The sequence below is a fragment of the Schistocerca serialis genome, chromosome 1 (assembly GCF_023864345.2).
Source record: "Schistocerca serialis cubense isolate TAMUIC-IGC-003099 chromosome 1, iqSchSeri2.2, whole genome shotgun sequence".
NCBI classification, from domain to species: domain Eukaryota; kingdom Metazoa; phylum Arthropoda; class Insecta; order Orthoptera; family Acrididae; genus Schistocerca; species Schistocerca serialis.
This window is the reverse complement of record NC_064638.1, coordinates 568652356-568672243: the sequence shown is the minus strand read 5'-3', so window position 1 is coordinate 568672243 and position 19888 is coordinate 568652356. Positions and strand designations below refer to the sequence as shown.

The 19888-nt window shown below is 46.1% G+C and overlaps 1 protein-coding gene across 1 annotated transcript in view; it reads right to left on the bottom strand.

The window, feature by feature from the left end:
- Nucleotides 1–19888, bottom strand: part of LOC126416272 (peroxidase-like) — a 181307-nt gene that overhangs the window by 115736 nt on the left and 45683 nt on the right. Inside the window, exons 5-6 of the mRNA XM_050083951.1 lie at nucleotides 13866–14047; nucleotides 259–463 (exon numbers count right to left, since the gene is read on the bottom strand). Of these exons, the coding sequence (XP_049939908.1) occupies nucleotides 259–463; nucleotides 13866–14047 (387 nt within the window). The remainder of the gene's footprint in view (nucleotides 1–258; nucleotides 464–13865; nucleotides 14048–19888) is intronic.

Below are 19888 nucleotides of genomic sequence, written 5' to 3'. Positions count from 1 at the left end.
AGTTGGGATGAGTCTCGCAACGAGGACTGAAAAGAACAATTTTGGAGGAAAATGACTTCTTCCTCAATACATTTACATTATGACGGTTGTTTTACATTTTAGTATCTTTCGTGCGATGGTTTGGACACTGGCAGCCTGACTGTGAGACCGTCGATCCTCGAAACGCTTTGTTATGCGATTATCGCTTTAAGAGGCGTTGAATGCCAGTGAAGTATGACTACTTGAGAGAAGCGCTCTCGGCCAGTCGGCGGTACGTACAGGAGGTGTAGCAGGTGTCGTTCTGCGCCTGCAGGAAGCACTCCTGGTCGGGGCGCGCGCTCTGCGGCGGGAACTCGCGGCCGCGCCCGTCTCGCTGTGACGTCAGCAGGCCGCCGCGACGCTGCCGCAGCCGCTGCCGCTGCGACGCCGCCTCGTCGGCGCCGTACATCATGGACAGGTCCAGGAACGAGCTCATCCGGTTCATCTGCCGGGCACACACGCCGCACCTTACTCACACCTCGTGTAGCTCCTCAATGTCCCTTACAATATTAAGGGGCTCCGGAAAGGCTCAAAATCATGAAAAGTTCAATTTCTACTTTTTTGCGTTTTCTGAATCTGCAGACTATTACCTTTTAATAGATATGTAATTTATTCAATTCCGAAGACTACAACTATTTTTAAATTTTTTTTGAAATGTGTTCTACATGGGCGTGACCCACTGTGGCGCTGTTAAACTGCTGTCAAATGGTGTTATTATTAACGTCCGTGTTCATCAGGTACATTTTAGTGATGTGAGATAAAGTATGTGTTGTGGCTAACCTGTGATGGTTCAATATATATCGCTGGTGTGATTGTCGATTGTTTCATGTTTATTTACTCTGTCGTTATCTCGAAAATATTCGTAATTAATTCTGTTTCTTGAGTCTCTGTTTTGTTGAAGTATAATAATGAGTAAAAGTAAAGTTATTAGAAATCCTCTGAAGGCTTTTAAGAAAAGGAGAAATGTTGGAAAGCCAAAGGTATGTGTTATTAATGTAAACAATAAAGACGATAACCAAGTGAGTGAACCTAACCTCTCAAGTATACCTGCCCGTAGCAGTCAAAGTGGGAAAGAAAATACTTCACAGAAGAAGCTTGGTTCAATGAGTGAAAACTATGAATGTTTTATGGGCGAATTGGATGTGAATGAATATTTGATATGTCGGTTCTCAAAGGAATTTTTTCAAACTGTGTAAGATGTATTCATTGTAGTGAAGTTGGTCTGGAACTCTCCATAATAAAGCACGTAGGACTTGCTAGTGAAATACAACTGAAATGTGATAAGTGTTCATACATGACCACCTTTTGGAACAGTGTTGCAGTAACTGCAACTGAAGAAAATGGTAGCAAAATCTACGAACACAACAACGAGCGATGCTTGCTTTAGACAAGGAACGCCTTCGGGCTGCAGACAGAGCTGTAAAGAGTCTAGAAATACAAGCAAAAGTAAACAGGAGGAGGAACAAGAGGAAGCTGGAGGAGGAGTTTGCAGAGGATGAAGATAATCCATCCTATGGACCTGGAATGCACTAAAAAGTTAATCCAATCTTTGTCGCTCGATTCGCAAAACTTTTATTTTCTCATACTAATTACATGTTTTCTAAGGCTCTTCCAAACATATTTGTTTCAAACTTTCAGTAAATGTTACACAGTACCTTCTGCATAATTTAACACAGCCTTTTTCCAAAAAACTGTATATTTTTGAATATATAAATAAAAAATTGCAAAAAAATGTTGTCAATTTTCATTACAATTGAAAAAAAATCATCTTTAATAACTGAACAAAAATTTTGTAAAATCCCTGTGTTAAGTGTTAGCCCATATTCCAATAAATAATCTGTAAAAAGTTCAACTTCCTACCTCAAATACTTTGTGAGGAAAGATGTAATTTATAAGCGTTATTTTAACATTGCAAGTATAGGGCGTTCCGGAGCCCCTTAATAGTAACGTAATTTTTATGTTAATATGCTGATTGGTTTAGATTCATTAAAATTTTACGGTCGAATTTTATCTACATCTACATTTATACTCCGCAAGCCACCCAACTGTGGGTGGCGGAGGGCACTTTACGTGCCACTGTCATTACCTCCCTTTCCTGTTCCTGTCGCGTATGGTTAGCGGGACTGCCCGAAAGCCTCCGTGCGCGCTCGAATCTCTCTAATTTTACATTCGTGGTCTTCTCGGGAGGTATAAGTAGGGAGATACCTCATCCAGAAACGCACCCTCTCGAAACCTGGACAGCAAGCTACACCGCGATGCAGAGCGCCTCTCTTGAAGAGTCTGCCAGTTGAGTTTGCTAAACATCTCCGTAACGCTATCACGCTTACCAAATAACCCTGTGGCGAAACGCGCCGCTCTCCTTTGCATCTTCTCTTATATGTTTAATTACGTATGACTGAGCAAGGAGAGTGATCAATAACGTCCCCAAGTACAGGAGTCACTATACAGAGAGTAAATTTTAAGTTGACAAACCAGAATAACTCGAAAAATAAGCTTCATACGAAAAAATGTGTAGAATCCAAAGGTGATTATTTTCGGGGGGGACATCTGCTGGTGCTAAAATTAGCCCGCCAACCCATCCCCCTGGGGATGGGGCGAGAGGCAACTTTAAAATTTCAAATGGGAACCGTCATTTTTTATTGCAGAATCAGATTATACATAAAAAACTACGTACATGCTGTCTCAAACATTTGTTTTTATTCCTGGTAGTTGGCGCTATAATTCAAGAAAACCAATGTTCTCAGTTTTGCGTGGAAAATGGTTACGGATAAATAAAAAATACTTAATTCCTTCGTAAATTTTGATTCGCTAAAACTAAAACTCTCCCTCTCTCCCCATTTTACAAATATTGAGCCGAATATGAAGTTGTGTGGCCTCGTGACCACGAAACAAACAAAACTTGTCTGAATCTGCGGAAAAAATTAATATTTGGCTCAACATTTGTAAAACTCTAATTCCTCTGTCTTAAACCCCACCCTATGGGGAGAGAGGGAGAGTTTTAGTTTCAGCGATTCAAAATTTACGTACTTAATAACTATTTTTTATTTATCCGTAACCATTTTCCACGCACAAATGAGAACATGGCTTTTCTTGAATAACAGCGCCAACTACCAAGAATCAAAACAGATGTTTAAGACAAAATGTACGTAGTTTTCTTATGTATAATCTGATTCTGCAATGAAAAATGGGGGTTCCCATTCGATATTTTAAAGTTGCCTCCCGCCCCATCCGCAGGGGGCTGGGGTGGCGGGCTAATTTTAGCACCAGCAGATGTCCCCCTCGAAAATAATCTACTTTAGATTCTACACATTTTTTTCGTGTGAAGCTTATTTTTCGAGTTATTCTGATTTGTCAACTTAAAATTTACACCCTGTATACAAAGTTTCAGTTTGATGCAGTAGTCGTTAATTGTTTAATTAAAATCCACAAGATGGCGACTAGTGAGAAGCAGCCGTTGCGCGCTTTGAACTCGGCTGCTTGCGAGGAAAATTCCCTATCGCACCACCCTCAGATTTATTGGTAAGAGTGCGTAGTGGATAGCCCGTCAAAACTTGAACAAAGGTCAAGCATGAAAAGAGGAAGAAGCTGCACTTAACTGTGAAAAACAGCTAAACAGAAAGCCTGAACGGTCCGGGGACAAAAAGTGCAACTAGCGCAATTGGGAAGAGCAACGGTGTCGTGGTTAATTCCCCACCTGTGCTCCTAGTAAAGAACAAAATATGATCATGGTGTTGGACTGCCAAGCACATGAGCCGTGTTCAGACCTCTGTTGTGTCACTTTTTCTCCCTGTTCGCTGCATTCAAACTTGTGTCTGTGTCGCGGTGTAAGGTTCATTCGCAACAGCGATATGTAAGGAAGGGATACATAGTGTCAGTTGATTCCACACAACTTCTCTATTAATAGCCGTAAGCAAGTGGCTTTCGAATGGAGCCGGCCGGTGTGGCCGTGCGGTTTTAGGCGCTTCAGTATGGAACCGCGTGACCGCTACGGTCGCAGGTTCGAATCCTGCCTCGGGTATGGATGTGTGTGATGTCCTTAGGCTAGTTAGGATTAAGTAGTTCTAAGTTCTAGGGGACTGATGACCACAGATGTTAAGTCCCATAGTGCTCAGAGCCATTTTGAACCATTTCGAATGGGAACCGTAAACGTTTGATGACAAGGCAACGAGTCAACCAGGAAACACGTCTGGTGTGTCACACACAGAATTAGTGATAGTACATGTGTCATATGATAGGAGTTTCCTACCGGCACACCTAGAATGGAAACCTGGAAAGTAAGTAAGATTTGTCTTCTTGCTCGATTTAGGTATTCATTTGTATGTGAAAGTGACCACTGCCAGGGAAATGATGAAACAAAATAGTTATCAAACAAGCTGCAACAAATGAATGCAACAGTTTCACAATTAAACAGTTTCCTTTTTTGGAAGTTCTGACTTGAATTCTTTTGTTGTAACATAGTTCACACCCGACTGTTGTTTTCATTTCATTGAGACGTGTGTGTGGTATTTCGCCTGCTCACACTATTCGTTACATTTACTTGCGACGGTAACGTATTCTTACCACAGACCCATATTCTATAACCAATGTATAGTGCGCAACTGCCAAGACTACAGAAAGAGAGCAAACGTTTCAGTGACCGGACGGACAGTTCATAATGTTGTGAAACAAAAAAATAAATACCACGAGAGAGTTTTGAACACAGCTCCCCCCCCTCTCCTTTGCGGCCGAACCTCGAGACCACTTCCCCACGACGCCGCGGCTATTCACGCTTGCTCAATATTACTCTTCCATAGCTTTCATCCTTCACTGTGTCCATTTTTTTTTCGTGGTTCAGTACACCTTCTTCCTGTTTTTTTGCTTGATCTGTGTTCAGATTTTGACGGTCTGTCTGCTGGGCCATCTTACCACTAACTCCGAGGGGATTGAAATGGGGAGTTCCCCCACTTAGAATCTCCTCCCTACTATGTACAATAGGTGCTTGCCGAATGCCATTCCACCAGTTCCTCCCAGTTCCAGAGGGTGCTTACAGGCGCGCGTGCAACGTCGCTAGAGGGTTGATAACAAGCAGACGTAGGCGCTCATCTGTTTTTCGGAAGTGGAACAAATAAAACTGCAAGCACACTTAGCCCCACTGTCACTCTGTTCCTGCTCTTCGTTCAGATCATATGTCACGCAGGGCAAAGGAGACGGACCATCAGTTCAACAGCTGTTAGCCTGGGGCATCCGTCTTGGTCTGTTTCCTATACAGACTGGAGCGCATGTTTAGCAAGTGTTGTCTAGCCCAGGAATTGAAGCAATCCTCAGTGCATTAAGCCGCGTTTTACGCAATATTAATTTCACCAACCATGACGCGATGTTATTAGTAATTGACCACCGCCGTAGCTGCCGCATCGTCAGATATTGCCGCTTACTAGTCATAACTCGCAGCCAAGCCAGGTAAACAACCCGTGTCGGGAGCTCACTTCTTCACAAGAGTTCTCATCCTTGCTAAACCTCCCTTGCTCTTCCCAACCATTTATCAATACATCGGGCTTGGATATTATTATTAAGTTGTGTTTCTCATATCGGTAGTAGGCTTGGGGTACAACCAGTTATGGCTGTGTTCACTGCCTTGCTTGAGATTGGGACAGACCCTATTTTAAACTCTCGTTTAAAATTTTTGTTAACGATTCCCATGAAACATTACGCTGCAGTAGCTGCTCTGCACAATTGTCAGTACTGTACGAGGTCTGTCCGGAAAATACGTATAAAAGTTGAATAATAACTTTATTTTACAATTATTCAGGTATTACAATATGGTCTGCTTCAAAGTACTCGCCCTGAGACGCGATACACTTCTGCCAACGCCGTTTCCACTGTTGATAACATTGCTGAAAGTCTTCAGTTGTGATGTTGTTCAGTTGCCGTGTCGTTTCCGCCTTGATGGCTCCACATCTCCCAAGTGCCGCCCCCGAAGTACCATTTTGCATTTCGGTAACATGAAGAAGTCACACGGGGCTAAATAGGGGGAAAAAGGCGGGTGGTCTGTCACGGTGATTGAACTTCGGGCCAAAAACTCGCGCACAACGAGCGACGTGTGAGCGGGCGCATTGTCGTGATGAAGGATGCACCTGCCCCCTTTTGCCAACTCCGGTCGAACTCGGGCCACACGAGCTCTGAGACGTGTCAGAACTTCAACGTCAATATTTCCGTTCCCTCTCTGGCCGGGAGGGACAAATTCCTTGTGAACAATGCCCCTAGAATCAAAGAAAACGATCAACATTGTCTTCACGTTGGACCTTGATTTTCGCGACTTTTTTGTTCTCGGTTCTCCTGCTAGTTTCCATTCCTTGCTTTGAGATTTGAGCTCCATATCGAATTCGTAAAACCAGGACTCGTCTCCAGTGATGACTCGGTTGAGAAAGTCCCCTCGTTCCTCTGTTTCCAACCAATCCTCACAGCACTCAACCCTCTTTGCTTTCTGTTCTTGCGTCAAGAGCTTCGGTACGATTTTCGCACACAATTTCTTCATTTCAAGTTTTTGTGTCAGGATTTCGTGAACGATTGTTTTGGGGATTGACAGCTCGTCAGCAATCATTCCGACTGTCAATCTACGGTCTTTAAGAACACAAGCCCGAATTCGTTCAACATTTGCATCGGAACTCGATGTCGACGGGCGTCCTGGACGAGGGTCATCGTTCACTTCTTCTCGGCCATCCCGGAACCTTTTTAACCACTTGTTCACGGTTGGTTGCTTCAGAGAATTGTCTCCGTATACCTGTTTCAAACACTCAAAAATCTCACGGCCATTCTTGCCTAGCTTTGCAAGAAACTTGATGTTGACGCGCTGTTCCTCAATCAGAGAGAGCCCCATGCCGATGGCAGGTGAAAAACGGTAACTGTCAACAAGCTGCCGCACACTCCCACCTTCACGCAGAGTGCTCTGACTCGAACTGAGCGTTGATGGGATTGATTACAGCAGTAGTCCCACCTGGCGGTGACTGCAACTTGTAACATAATGACATTATTCAACTTTTATACGTATTTTCCGGACAAATCTCGTATATTGTCAGCGACAACCTTTCTGCACAAATTTCGTTATTTATTGAACACTTCAACATTCTTACTTACCACATGTCTGCCTTCTGATTATGCTATTTTGTTGAAACTGCTGTAGTGGTGTTCTCATATTTTCTGCTTTGCTTTCATTCCAGCCAATTTCATGTTCTGGGACAAAACGGTCATGTCTGTAAGTAAGTGAATGGATCCGATTGTTAATTTCCAACAGTTTTAGCAAACAACCGCAGCCGTCAGTTTACCTATCACATATGCAATAATAGCAGCATTCATTCATGCTATGCCAGTTCAACAATATCGGCTCCTTCCCGCATACGTGTGCATACTGGAAACTCAGAAACCTTGAGATAGGTACGTGACAAGGAAAATACCCTCACTACCTTTAATCAAAAAATGCTCAAATGTGTGTGAAATCTTATGGGACTTAACTGCTAAGGTCATCAGTCCCTAAGCTTACACACTACTTAACCTAAATTATCCTAAGGACAAACACACACACCCATGCCCGAGAGAGGATTCAAACCTCCGCCGGGATCAGCGCCACAGTCAGTGACTGCAGCGCCCTAGACCGCTCAGCTAATCCCGATGATGACAATGGCATTGTGAGACAGATGGTATTGTGACACCTTTTTCTTCTTTTTTTTTTTAGGTGGGTTTATGCAATCCTCCGCGAATTCCTCTCCTGTGCCAAACCCTTCATCCCAGAGTAGCACTTACAACCTACGTCCTCAATTATTTACTGGACGTATTCCCACCCCTGTCTTCCTCTACAGCTTTTTCCCTCTACAGCTCCCTCTAGTACCACGGAAGTCATTCCCTCATGTCTTAACAGATGTCCTGTCATCCTGCTCCTTCTTCTTGTCAGTGTTTTCCACATATTCCTTTCCTCTCCGATCCTCTGCAGAACCTTCTCATTCCTTATCTTATCAGTCCACATAATTTTCAACATTCGTCTGTAGCACCACATCTACTGTTCCAGTTTTCCCACAGCCCATGTTTGACTACCGTAAAATGCTGTGCTTCAAACGCATATTCTCAGAAATTTCTTCCTCAAATTAAGACCTATGTTTGATACTAGTAGATTTCTCTTGGGCAGGAATGCCCTTTTTGCCAGTGCTAGTCTGCTTTTAATGTCCTTGCTCTGTCCGCCATTGGTTATTTTACTGCCTAGGTAGTAGAATTCCTTAAGTTCATCTACTCTGTGACCGTCAGTCCTGATGTTAAGATTCTCGCTGTTCTCATTTCTGCTATTTCTCATTACTTTCGTTTTTCTTCGATTTACTCTCAATCCACATTCTGTACTCATTTGACTGTTCATTCTCTTCAGCATATCCTGTAATTCTTCTTCTCTTTTACTCAGGATAGCAATGTCATCTGTGAATCGTATAATAGACATCCTCTCACCTTGAATTTTAATCACACACTTGAACCTTTCTTTTATTTCCATCATTGCTTGTTTGATATATAGATTGAACAGTATGGGTGGTATACTACATCTCTACTTTACACACTTTTTAATCCGAGCATTTCGTTCTTGGTCGTCCACTCTTATTATTCCCTCTTGGCACTTGTACGTATATTATATTACCTGTCTCTCCCTATACCTTATCCCTATTTTTGTCAGAATTTCGAACATCTTGCACCATTTTACACTGTCGAACACTTTATCCAGGTCGACAAATCCTATGAACGTGTGATTCTCCTTTAGTCTTACTTCCATTATCAACCGCAACGTCAGAATTGCCTCTGTGATTCTTTTGCCTTTCCTAAAGCCAAACTCATCAACATCCTATCGAGTATCAATTGCAGAAAAATGAACCAACTTATTTTTGCAGGCCTGGAAAAGACATTTGATAATGTTATCTGGCAGAAGCTGATCGGAGCGCTGAAGAAAGCACGTGAAAATACAGAAACATGAGAAAGTTACCTGGGCTCTACAAAGACGAAGTGACTGACTAGGAATATTCGTAAGGAACAAGAATAAAAAATTAGGAAAGGCGCAAGACAAGGACGTGTTTTCTCTCCTCTTATATTCAATAACTATATCTATAAAACTATAGAGTAAGTTCGCGAAACGACTGAGATGAGTATCAACATTAATGGACGGAAGACAGACTTCCTGTTATATGCAGAAGATATTCATAGTCCTCTGGTCACGGAGACGAAAAAGTACTAGAGGAGGTCCTCAGAATAATGTGAATGATTTCCCGTAAACAGCATGGTATGAGAATTAACAAGAGAAAGAGCTGAAGAAGGATATTAACCTCTAAGAATAAGAATTGGAAGAGAGCAGTTAGAAGTACTGCAGGAATCTGCCTATTTTGGAAGCAGGATGACAAGGAATGGTAGAAGCAAGAATGATAATTGTGAAAAGAGTGCAGCAGACCAAAATTTCGTTTAGTTTGGGAAAGAATTTACTAGCAAGAACATCAGTCTGGAAATCCAGAAACGGACTATGAAAGCATTTAATTGGTGTGTGATCCTATAAGATTGTGAAATTGGGACAATAGGAAACAAGAGAGAACACGGCTAGAAGCCTTGGATATTTGGTTCTAAGAGACCAGAAAGAGAGTAAGAACTACCCGTGAAGAAGTGCTGATAAGAATATAGGTAGCCAGATGTCGGTAAATGCACACCCAAGTAAGAGAAGAAAAACTCATAGGACACAAAACATCATTGTAACACTAGCATAATGAGGAATCGCCAGGGACGACCGAATATGTAATAGATGCAGCGGGGTGTTAATGATATAGGCTGTGTTACGTATGGGGAAATCATGGGGAAATAAGGTAGAAGAGTTGAATGGGGTACAGATGCAAACCAACATCAGGGTCGAAAAGTAAAGAAGAAGAAGAAGAAGAAGAAAAGCTTTGATAAAACTTTTTCAGTTGCGTAGGCGCGTAGTCACGTTGTTTTATAGACACTAAGTGGCGTATTTGTTACTCGGCCAGTAACGCGAGTTCTTTCATGTTGCTCGTTCAGTTTGTCGGCCTCCATAGCTGACTAGTCAGCACAGCTCACTCACATGCGGAGGACCCGAGTTCGATTCCCGGTACTGCCAGGGGATTTTTTGCTGGTGAGAAAGGCACGGGGTGCGCTCAGCCTCGTTTTGCCAGTTAAGGGGCTGCCTGGGAGAGCAGTGGTGGCACCAGGTCACCAAAACTGACGACGGCCGGGAGAGCGGTGTGCTTACCCCACGCTCCTTTCTAGCACATCAAACTGGCAGAAGATGACACCGCGGTGGCTCAGTACCGATGGGCTGGTCACGAACTGTGGTGTGTTTTGCATGTACGTAGAGTCATTTTGGAAAGATCATCAGTGATTCCGTTTTCTGTGATCTCTTAGGTTTTCTTTGCGGGACTGGTTAATGGTGAGCGTCCAGGCGTTCAGTCAAGTTGTTGTTTCCGTATTTAATGTTACTTATAATCCGTCTTGATTGCAAAAATGTTTATTCAGATGACTGGTTTCAGTTCCTCCAGAACCATCTTCAGGTCTGAAACGATAATGATACTGATTTACTGTTTCACAAATGCAAAACTTTTTTTATCCTGGCCGATCAACATCAAATGTACCAGAACGTACCTGTAATTTCTTTTACAGGAATAACCGTCCACACACAGCAACCTTCACATGCTGCGTCACATAAAATTGGTTAGCAGAATTCACGTCATTTATATTAATTATAAAACTACACTACTGGCTATTAAAATTGCTACACCACGAAGATGACGTGCTACAGACGCGAAATTTAACCGACAGGAAGAAGATGCTGTGATATGCAAATGATTAGCTCTTCAGAGCATTCACACAACGTTGGCGCCGGTGGCGACACCTACAACCTGCTGGCATGAGGAAAGTTTCTAACCGATTTCTCATACACAAACAGCAGTTGATCGGCGTTGCCTGGTGAAACATTGTTGTGATGCCTCGTGTAGGGAGGAGAAATGCGTACCATCACGTTTCCGACTTTGATAAAAGTCGGATTTTACACTATCGCGATTGCGGTTTATCGTATCGCGTCATTGCTGCTCGCGTTGGTCGAGATCCAATGACTGTTAGCAGAATATGGAATCGGTGGGTTCAGGAGGGTAACACGGAACGCCATGCTAGATCCCAACGGCATCGTATCACTAGCAGTCGAGATGAGATGCATCTTATCCCCATGGCTGTAACGGATCGTGCAGCCACGTCTCGATCCCTGAGTCAATAGATGGGGACGTTTGCAAGATAACAACCATCTGCACGAACAGTTCGATGACGTTTGCAGCAGCATGGAGTATCAGCTCGGAAACCATGACTGCGTTTACCATTGACGCTGCATCACAGACAGGTGCGCCTGCGATGGTGTACTCGACGACGAACCTTGGTGCACGAATGGCAAAACATCATTTTTTCGGATGAATCCAGGTTCTGTTTACAGCATCATGATGGTCGCATCCGTGTTGGGCGACATCGCGCTGAACGCACATTGGAAGCGTGTATTCGTCATCGCCATACTGGCGTATCACCCGGCGTGATGGTATAGGGTGCCAATGGTTAAGCGTCTCGGTCACCTCTTGTTCGCATTGACGGCACTTTGAACAGTGGACGTTACATTTCAGATGTGTTACGACCCGTCGCTCTACCCTTCATTCGATCCCTGCGAAACCCTACATTTCAACAGGATAGTGCACGACTGCGTGTTGCAGGTCCTGTACGGGCCTTTCTGGTTACAGAAAATGTTCGACAGCTGCCCTGGCCGGCACATTCTCCAGACCTCTCACCTACTGAAAACGTCTGGTCAACGGTGGCCGAGCAACTGGCTCGTCACAATACGGCAGTCACTACCCTTGATGAACTGTGGCACCGTGCTGAAGCTGCATGGGCAGCTGTACCTGTACACGCCATCCAACCTCTGTTTGACTCAATGCCCAGGCGTATCAAGGCCGTTATTACAGCCAGCGGTGGATGTTCTGGGTACTGATTTCGCAGGATCTACGCACCCAAATTGCGTGAAAATGTAATCACATGTCAGTTCTACTGTAATATACACTCCTGGAAATGGAAAAAAGAACACATTGACACCGGTGTGTCAGACCCACCATACTTGCACCGAACACTGCGAGAGGGCTGTACAAGCAATGATCACACGCACGGCACAGCGGACACACCAGGAACCGCGGTGTTGGCCGTCGAATGGCGCTAGCTGCGCAGCATTTGTGCACCGCCGCCGTCAGTGTCAGCCAGTTTGCCGTGGCATACGGAGCTCCATCGCAGTCTTTAACACTGGTAGCATGCCGCGACAGCGTGGACGTGAACCGTGTGTGCAGTTGACGGACTTTGAGCGAGGACGTATAGTGGGCATGCGGGAGGCCGGGTGGACGTACCGCCGAATTGCTCAACACGTGGGGCGTGAGGTCTCCACAGTACATCGATGTTGTCGCCAGTGGTCGGCGGAAGGTGCACGTGCCCGTCGACCTGGGACCGGACCGCAGCGACGCACGGATGCACGCCAAGACCGTAGGATCCTACGCAGTGCCGTAGGGGACCGCACCGCCACTTCCCAGCAAATTAGGGACACTGTTGCTCCTGGGGTATCGGCGAGGACCATTCGCAACCGTCTCCATGAAGCTGGGCTACGGTCCCGCACACCGTTAGGCCATCTTCCGCTCACGCCCCAACATCGTGCAGCCCGCCTCCAGTGGTGTCGCGACAGGCGTGAATGGAGGGACGAATGGAGACGTGTCGTCTTCAGCGATGAGAGTCGCTTCTGCCTTGGTGCCAATGATGGTCGTATGCGTGTATGGCGCCGTGCAGGTGAGCGCCACAATCAGGACTGCATACGACCGAGGCACACAGGGCCAACACCCGGCATCATGGTGTGGGGAGCGATCTCCTACACTGGCCGTACACCACTGGTGATCGTCGAATAGTGCACGGTACATCCAAACCGTCATCGAACCCATCGTTCTACCATTCCTAGACCGGCAAGGGAACTTGCTATTCCAACAGGACAATGCACGTCCGCATGTATCCCGTGCCACCCAACGTGCTCTAGAATGTGTAAGTCAACTACCCTGGCCAGCAAGATCTCCGGATCTGTCCCCCATTGAGCATGTTTGGGACTGGATGAAGCGTTGTCTCACGCGGTCTGCACGTCCAGCACGAACGCTGGTCCAACTGAGGCGCCAGGTGGAAATGGCATGGCAAGCCGTTCCACAGGACTACATCCAGCATCTCTACGATCGTCTCCATGGGAGAATAGCAGCCTGCATTGCTGCGAAAGGTGGATATACACTGTACTAGTGCCGACATTGTGCATGCTCTGTTGCCTGTGTCTATGTGCCTGTGGTTCTGTCAGTGTGATCATGTGATGTATCTGACCCCAGGAATGTGTCAATAAAGTTTCCCCCTCCTGGGACAATGAATTCACGGTGTTCTTATTTCAATTACCAGGAGTGTATTTGTCCAATGAATACCCGTTTATCATCTGCGTTTCTTCTTGGTGTAGCAATTTTAATGGCCAGTAGTGTATTACCGACAGGTGGCGTCTGGTACATTTGTTACAACGGCTTTGTCGTGCCGCGACATTTCAGGTCGTACAAAGTACTATACCAACCGAGAGACCAGAGTACGGTTTTCCACACAACATGTAGAGTAGAAAGAAAAGAAAAAGCATTATTGCATTTTTGACCGGGAGACCCCCGTCTGCAGTAGTTGAGCCACCTGTTGCAAGTTTTTGTATTTGGCGCCAGTTGGGCGACTTGGACACGCAGCGCTGAGGACAGCCGCCAGCGGTGCTGCGTACCGACCTGGTCGGAGGGCGCCAGGGTGCAGTCGGCGGCGGTCAGCGTCCTGACGAGGGTCATGCAGCGGCGGCCGTACTGCGAGTAGAAGGCGTCGTCCCGCGGGATCTGGATGGCGATGCACGTGTCCGGCGGGTCCTCCAGCAGCTGGCCCGTCTCCGAGCAGCAGCTGATGGGCCGGCCCTGCTCTGTGGACACCACACGACAGCAGCTAGCGGTGGCCGGCAAAATGGAAAGCTGCACGGAGTCGAAAACAGTGTCCTCGACAAACAAAAACGAACTGATACATGTGCAACAACTTTTAGGAGTACAACCTGCTCGCTGGCGGCACAGTCCACTTCAATCTCGGATGATCCTGAACTGGCAAAGCTCACCGAAGCCTGATTAAAAATGTGAAGCATCCATAAGACAAAGTTGATTACCAATGTAACTCCGTTGACGTACTCACCATCAGCGGCTCTGTAAATGATTAGAGTTGTAATTGTCTGTGGCAGGAAGAACGGTCACTAGAGCACTTTAATGTTTTTCGTGTTCTGTGCAGTTACTGGTCCTCGTACGGCACAAAAGGAGCGTGAATAGCGTCAGAAGTCTAGTAACCATACTCGTGACAGCGTTATTAGCACCTGACAGAAACTGGCCTCTGTGGCACTTCCGTCGGCAATCGCGCTGCTGCTACTGTCGCAGGTTCGAACGCTGCCTCGGGCATGGTTGTGTGTGATGTCCTTAGGTTAGTTAGGTTTAAGTAGTTCTAAGTCTAGGGGACTGATGACCTCCGATGTTCAGTCCCATAGTGCTTAGAGCCATTTGAGGAAGTCAATAACGCGCTGATCCACCTCTGGCCCTTATGAAAGCAGTTATTCGGCTTGGCAATGATTGACAGAGTTGTTGGATGTCTTCGGGAGGATTATTGTGCCAAATTCTGTCTAGTTGGCACGTCATATCGTCAAAATCCCGAACTCGTTGGAGACCGCTACCCATCATGCTCCAAACGTTCTCAATTGGGAAGATCTGGTGATCTTGCGGGTCCAGGTGCGATTTGACAAGCACGAAGGCCAACAGTAAAATATCTCGCCGTCTGCGGGCGGGTATTATCTTGTTGAAATGTAAGACCATGTTTGCCTACCATGAAAGGCAACCGAACGGGGCGTAGAATATCGTCGACGTAGCGCTGTGCTGTAAGGATGTCGCGAATGACAACCAAAGGGGACCTGCTTCGAAAAGAAATGGCACCCCAGACCGTCACTCCTGGCTGTCGGGCCGTATGGCGGGCGAGAGTGAGGTTGGTATCCCACCGCTGTCCGGGTCATCTCCAGACACGTCTTTGGCCTGAAATTTCATTGGCTGGAGGAGAACTGCCGCGGTGACCGAGCGGTTCTAGGCACTTCCGCCCGGAACCGCGCGGCTGCTACTGTTGCAGGTTCGAATCCTGCCTCGGACATGGATGTGTGTGATGTCCTTAGGTTAGTTAGGTTAAAGTAGTTCTTAGTCTAGGGGACTGATGACCTCAGATGTTAAATCCCATAGTGCTTGGAACCATTTGAACATTTCAAACTGACAGAATGTCAAAGGAGCCCCACTGAAAGTCTTCATTTCCCCGGCTGGTCCAGTCGTACAAATATCCAGATTTTGGGGCATTCCATTCTGACGACGGCCCACTGCTGGATTGCAAGGCAGCGTGAGGGCAGGTATGCTCGTCATCAAGATTCCAGTCGACCACGTCTGACTACCACAAGGGAGGATCGCCGGTTCATGCACCAAATACATCATAGCCCCTCCACGTCTGCGTCTGAGATCAGAGAACAAGTAATGGACTCTCTCAGACATTCTGGTTTGAGACTATCAGCAGCCAGACCTGGGAATTACCGTCCCACGTGTAGGCTGCCGTTAACAACACGACACAAAAAATCTGTATTCGGAATGGTGCCGTGACCGGGAACCATGGATTGCTGATGAATGGCGTCGCATTGTGTTCAACAACGAATTGCGGTTCTTCACTATCCCGGGTGTTGGTCGTCGTTGCTAAGTATGGAGGCCACATGGGAAGAGGTCCCATTCCACAGTCCTGCCCCCGATAGAACATATCTGGCAGGACCAGGTTGGATCAAAACTCCATCCCACTGACGATATCCAGCATATCAAGGACCAGGTTCAACAATTGTGGGTCAGTGTACATTAGGAGAGGTTACAACAGCTCTACAATACTAAAGACAACCGAATCAGTGATGCATTTATGCTAGAGGGAGTCCAACTTCATACAGATAAGTGGGCACCTTTTGCCAAGTTTTTTGTAAGTTTGACTCGTAATTTTTATCACTGAAATAACACCACACATTCTCTCAACCCCTGAAGTTTCATTTCATTTTCTCCTCCCCTCCTGAGTGCTTAACTTTTTTTTTTTGACAGGTGGTATACAGTGAGGCGACAAAAGTCATAGGACAGCGATATACACATAAACAGATGGCGGTAGTACCACGTACACAAGGTATAGAAGGACTGCTATTTTGCGGAGCTGTCATTTCTACTCAGGTGACATGGTTATGACCGTACGGCAGGAATTAACAGTCTTTGAACGCGGAGTGGAAACTGGAGCTATACGCATGAGACATTCCATTTCGAAAATCGTTACGAAATTCAGTATTCCGAGGTCTACAGTCTCAATAATGTGCGAGAATACCAAATTTCAGGCATTAACTCTCACCACGGACAATGCAGTCGCCGATGGCCTTCTCTTAAAGATTGAGAGCAGCGGCGTTTGCGTAAAGTTGTCAGTGCTAACAGACAGGCTAAACTGTCTGATTAGCAGCAGAAAGCAATTTGGAACGTACGAAGAACGTATCCGTTAGGAGAGTGCGGCGAAATTTCGCGTTAATGGGCTATGGCAGCAGATTGCCGATGCGAGTGCCTTTGCTGACTGAACGACGTCACCTGCAGAGCCTCTCTTGGGCTCTTGACCATATCCGTTGGACCCTAGACGCCTGCCCGGGTTCCCGGGTTCGATTCCCGGCGGGGTCAGGGATTTTCTCTGCTTCGTGATGGCTGAGTGTTGTGTGATGTCCTTAGGTTAGTTAGATTTAAGTAGTTCTAAGTTCTAGGGGACTGATGACCATAGATGTTAAGTCCCATAGTGCTCAGAGCCTAGACGCCTGGAAAACCGTGGTTTGGGTCGATGAGTCCTTGTTTCAGATGGTAAGAGCTTGTAGGATTGGAATGTGGCGTAGACCCATGGACCCAAGTTCTCAACAAGGCACTGTGCTACATAGTGGCGGTCCCAAAATGGTGTGGGCTTTGCTTCATATTGAATGAACTGCATCGTCTGGTGCAACTGAACCGATCATTAACTGGAAATGGTTATGTTCGGCTACCTAGAGACCATTTGTAACCATTCATGGACTTCATATTCGCAAACTAGGATGGAACTTTTATAGCTGACAATGCTCCAGGCCAGAACATGGCGGACAGTTCGAGCGAATATTTTGGCCACATTGATCGCCCTACTTGAATCTCATAGAACATTTATGGAACATTACCGAATGCTCAGATCGTGCACAACATCCTGGTTCGGCAACACTTTCGCAATTATGGACGGCTATAGAGGCAACGTCGTTCAATATTTCTACAGGGGCTTCCAACGACTTCTTGTGCCTATGTACATACATACATACATACATACATACATACAGTAATCCTTGTTCCATAGATCATGAATACGAAATTTCGCGATGGTGTGGAACGTCTCACGTAAAAATGGTGTGGAACGTCTCACTTAAAAATAAGTTTTCTTTAATTTTTTTTTTTTTTTTTTTACATTTACTACTTCATATCTAAGAATTCATCTATCGAGTAGAATGAGTTGTCATTCAGAAATTCTTTTAATTCGCTTTTAAATGTTGGTTGGCTATCTGTCAGACTTTTATTACTATTTGACAAATGACCAAAGATTTTTTTGGCAGCATAATTCACCCCTTTCTGTGCCAAAGTGAGATTTAATCCAGAATAGTGAAGATCATCCTTTCTTCTACTGTTATAGCTATCCACTTCACTGTTATTTTTAAATCGGGATGGGTTGTTAATGACAAATTACATAAGTGAATATATGTATTGCGCAGGTACTGTGAATATCCCGAGTTCCTCAAATAAATGTCTGCAAGATGATCTCGCATGGACTCCAGCTTTAATTCTGATTACACACCTTTGTGCAATGAGTACTTTCTTAATGACTAATTGCCCAAAAATATGATGCCATAAGAAAGCAGTGAATAAAAATAGGCATAGTAGGCTAATTTACTGATATGTTCATCACCAAAATTTGCAATAACCCTAATAGCATAAGTAGCTGAATCTAACCTTTTCAGCAGATCATCGACGTGTTTCTTCCAATTGAATTTCTGATCAATGCACACACCCAGAAATTTTGAGTATTCTGCCTTAGCAACAGACTTCCGTTCATAGTCTGTATTTATCAATGGTGTTACGCCATTTACTGTGCAGAATTGTATAATCTGTGTTTTCTCAAAATTTAGGGAGAGTCCATTTGCAGTAAACCACTTAATAATTTTCTGAAAGATATTATTTGCAATTTCCTCAGCTGAGTCTTGCTTCTTGGGTGTGATCACTATACTTGTATTATCAGCAAAAAGAACTAGCTTTGCATCATCATGAATATAGAGTGGAAAGTCGTTAATATACACTCCTGGAAATTGAAATAAGAACACCGTGAATTCATTGTCCCAGGAAGGGGAAACTTTATTGACACATTCCTGGGGTCAGATACATCACATGATCACACTGACAGAACCACAGGCACATAGACACAGGCAACAGAGCATGCACAATGTCGGCACTAGTACAGTGTATATCCACCTTTCGCAGCAATGCAGGCTGCTATTCTCCCATGGAGACGATCGTAGAGATGCTGGATGTAGTCCTGTGGAACGGCTTGCCATGCCATTTCCACCTGGCGCCTCAGTTGGACCAGAGTTCGTGCTGGACGTGCAGACCGCGTGAGACGACGCTTCATCCAGTCCCAAACATGCTCAATGGGGGACAGATCCGGAGATCTTGCTGGCCAGGGTAGTTGACTTACACCTTCTAGAGCACGTTGGGTGGCACGGGATACATGCGGACGTGCATTGTCCTGTTGGAACAGCAAGTTCCCTTGCCGGTCTAGGAATGGTAGAACGATGGGTTCGATGACGGTTTGGATGTACCGTGCACTATTCAGTGTCCCCTCGACGATCACCAGTGGTGTACGGCCAGTGTAGGAGATCGCTCCCCACACCATGATGCCGGGTGTTGGCCCTGTATGCCTCAGTCGTATGCAGTCGTGATTGTGGCGCTCACCTGCACGGCGCCAAACACGCATACGACCATCATTGGCACCAAGGCAGAAGCAACTCTCATCGCTGAAGACGACACGTCTCCATTCGTCCCTCCATTCACGCCTGTCGCGACACCACTGGAGGCGGGCTGCACGATGTTGGGGCGTGAGCGGAAGACGGCCTAACGGTGTGCGGGACCATAGCCCAGCTTCATGGAGACGGTTGCGAATGGTCCTCGCCGATACCCCAGGAGCAACAGTGTCCCTAATTTGCTGGGAAGTGGCGGTGCGGTCCCCTACGGCACTGCGTAGGATCCTACGGTCTTGGCGTGCATCCGTGCGTCGCTGCGGTCTGGTCCCAGGTCGACGGGCACGTGCACCTTCCGCCGATCACTGGCGACAACATCGATGTACTGTGGAGACCTCACGCCCCACGTGTTGAGCAATTCGGCGGTACGTCCACCCGGCCTCCCGCATGCCCACTATACGCCCTCGCTCAAAGTCCGTCAACTGCACATACGGCTCACGTCCACGCTGTCGCGGCATGCTACCAGTGTTAAAGACTGCGATGGAGCTCCGTATGCCACGGCAAACTGGCTGACACTGACGGCGGCGGTGCACAAATGCTGCGCAGCTAGCGCCATTCGACGACCAACACCGCGGTTCCTGGTGTGTCCGCTGTGCCGTGCGTGTGATCATTGCTTGTACAGCC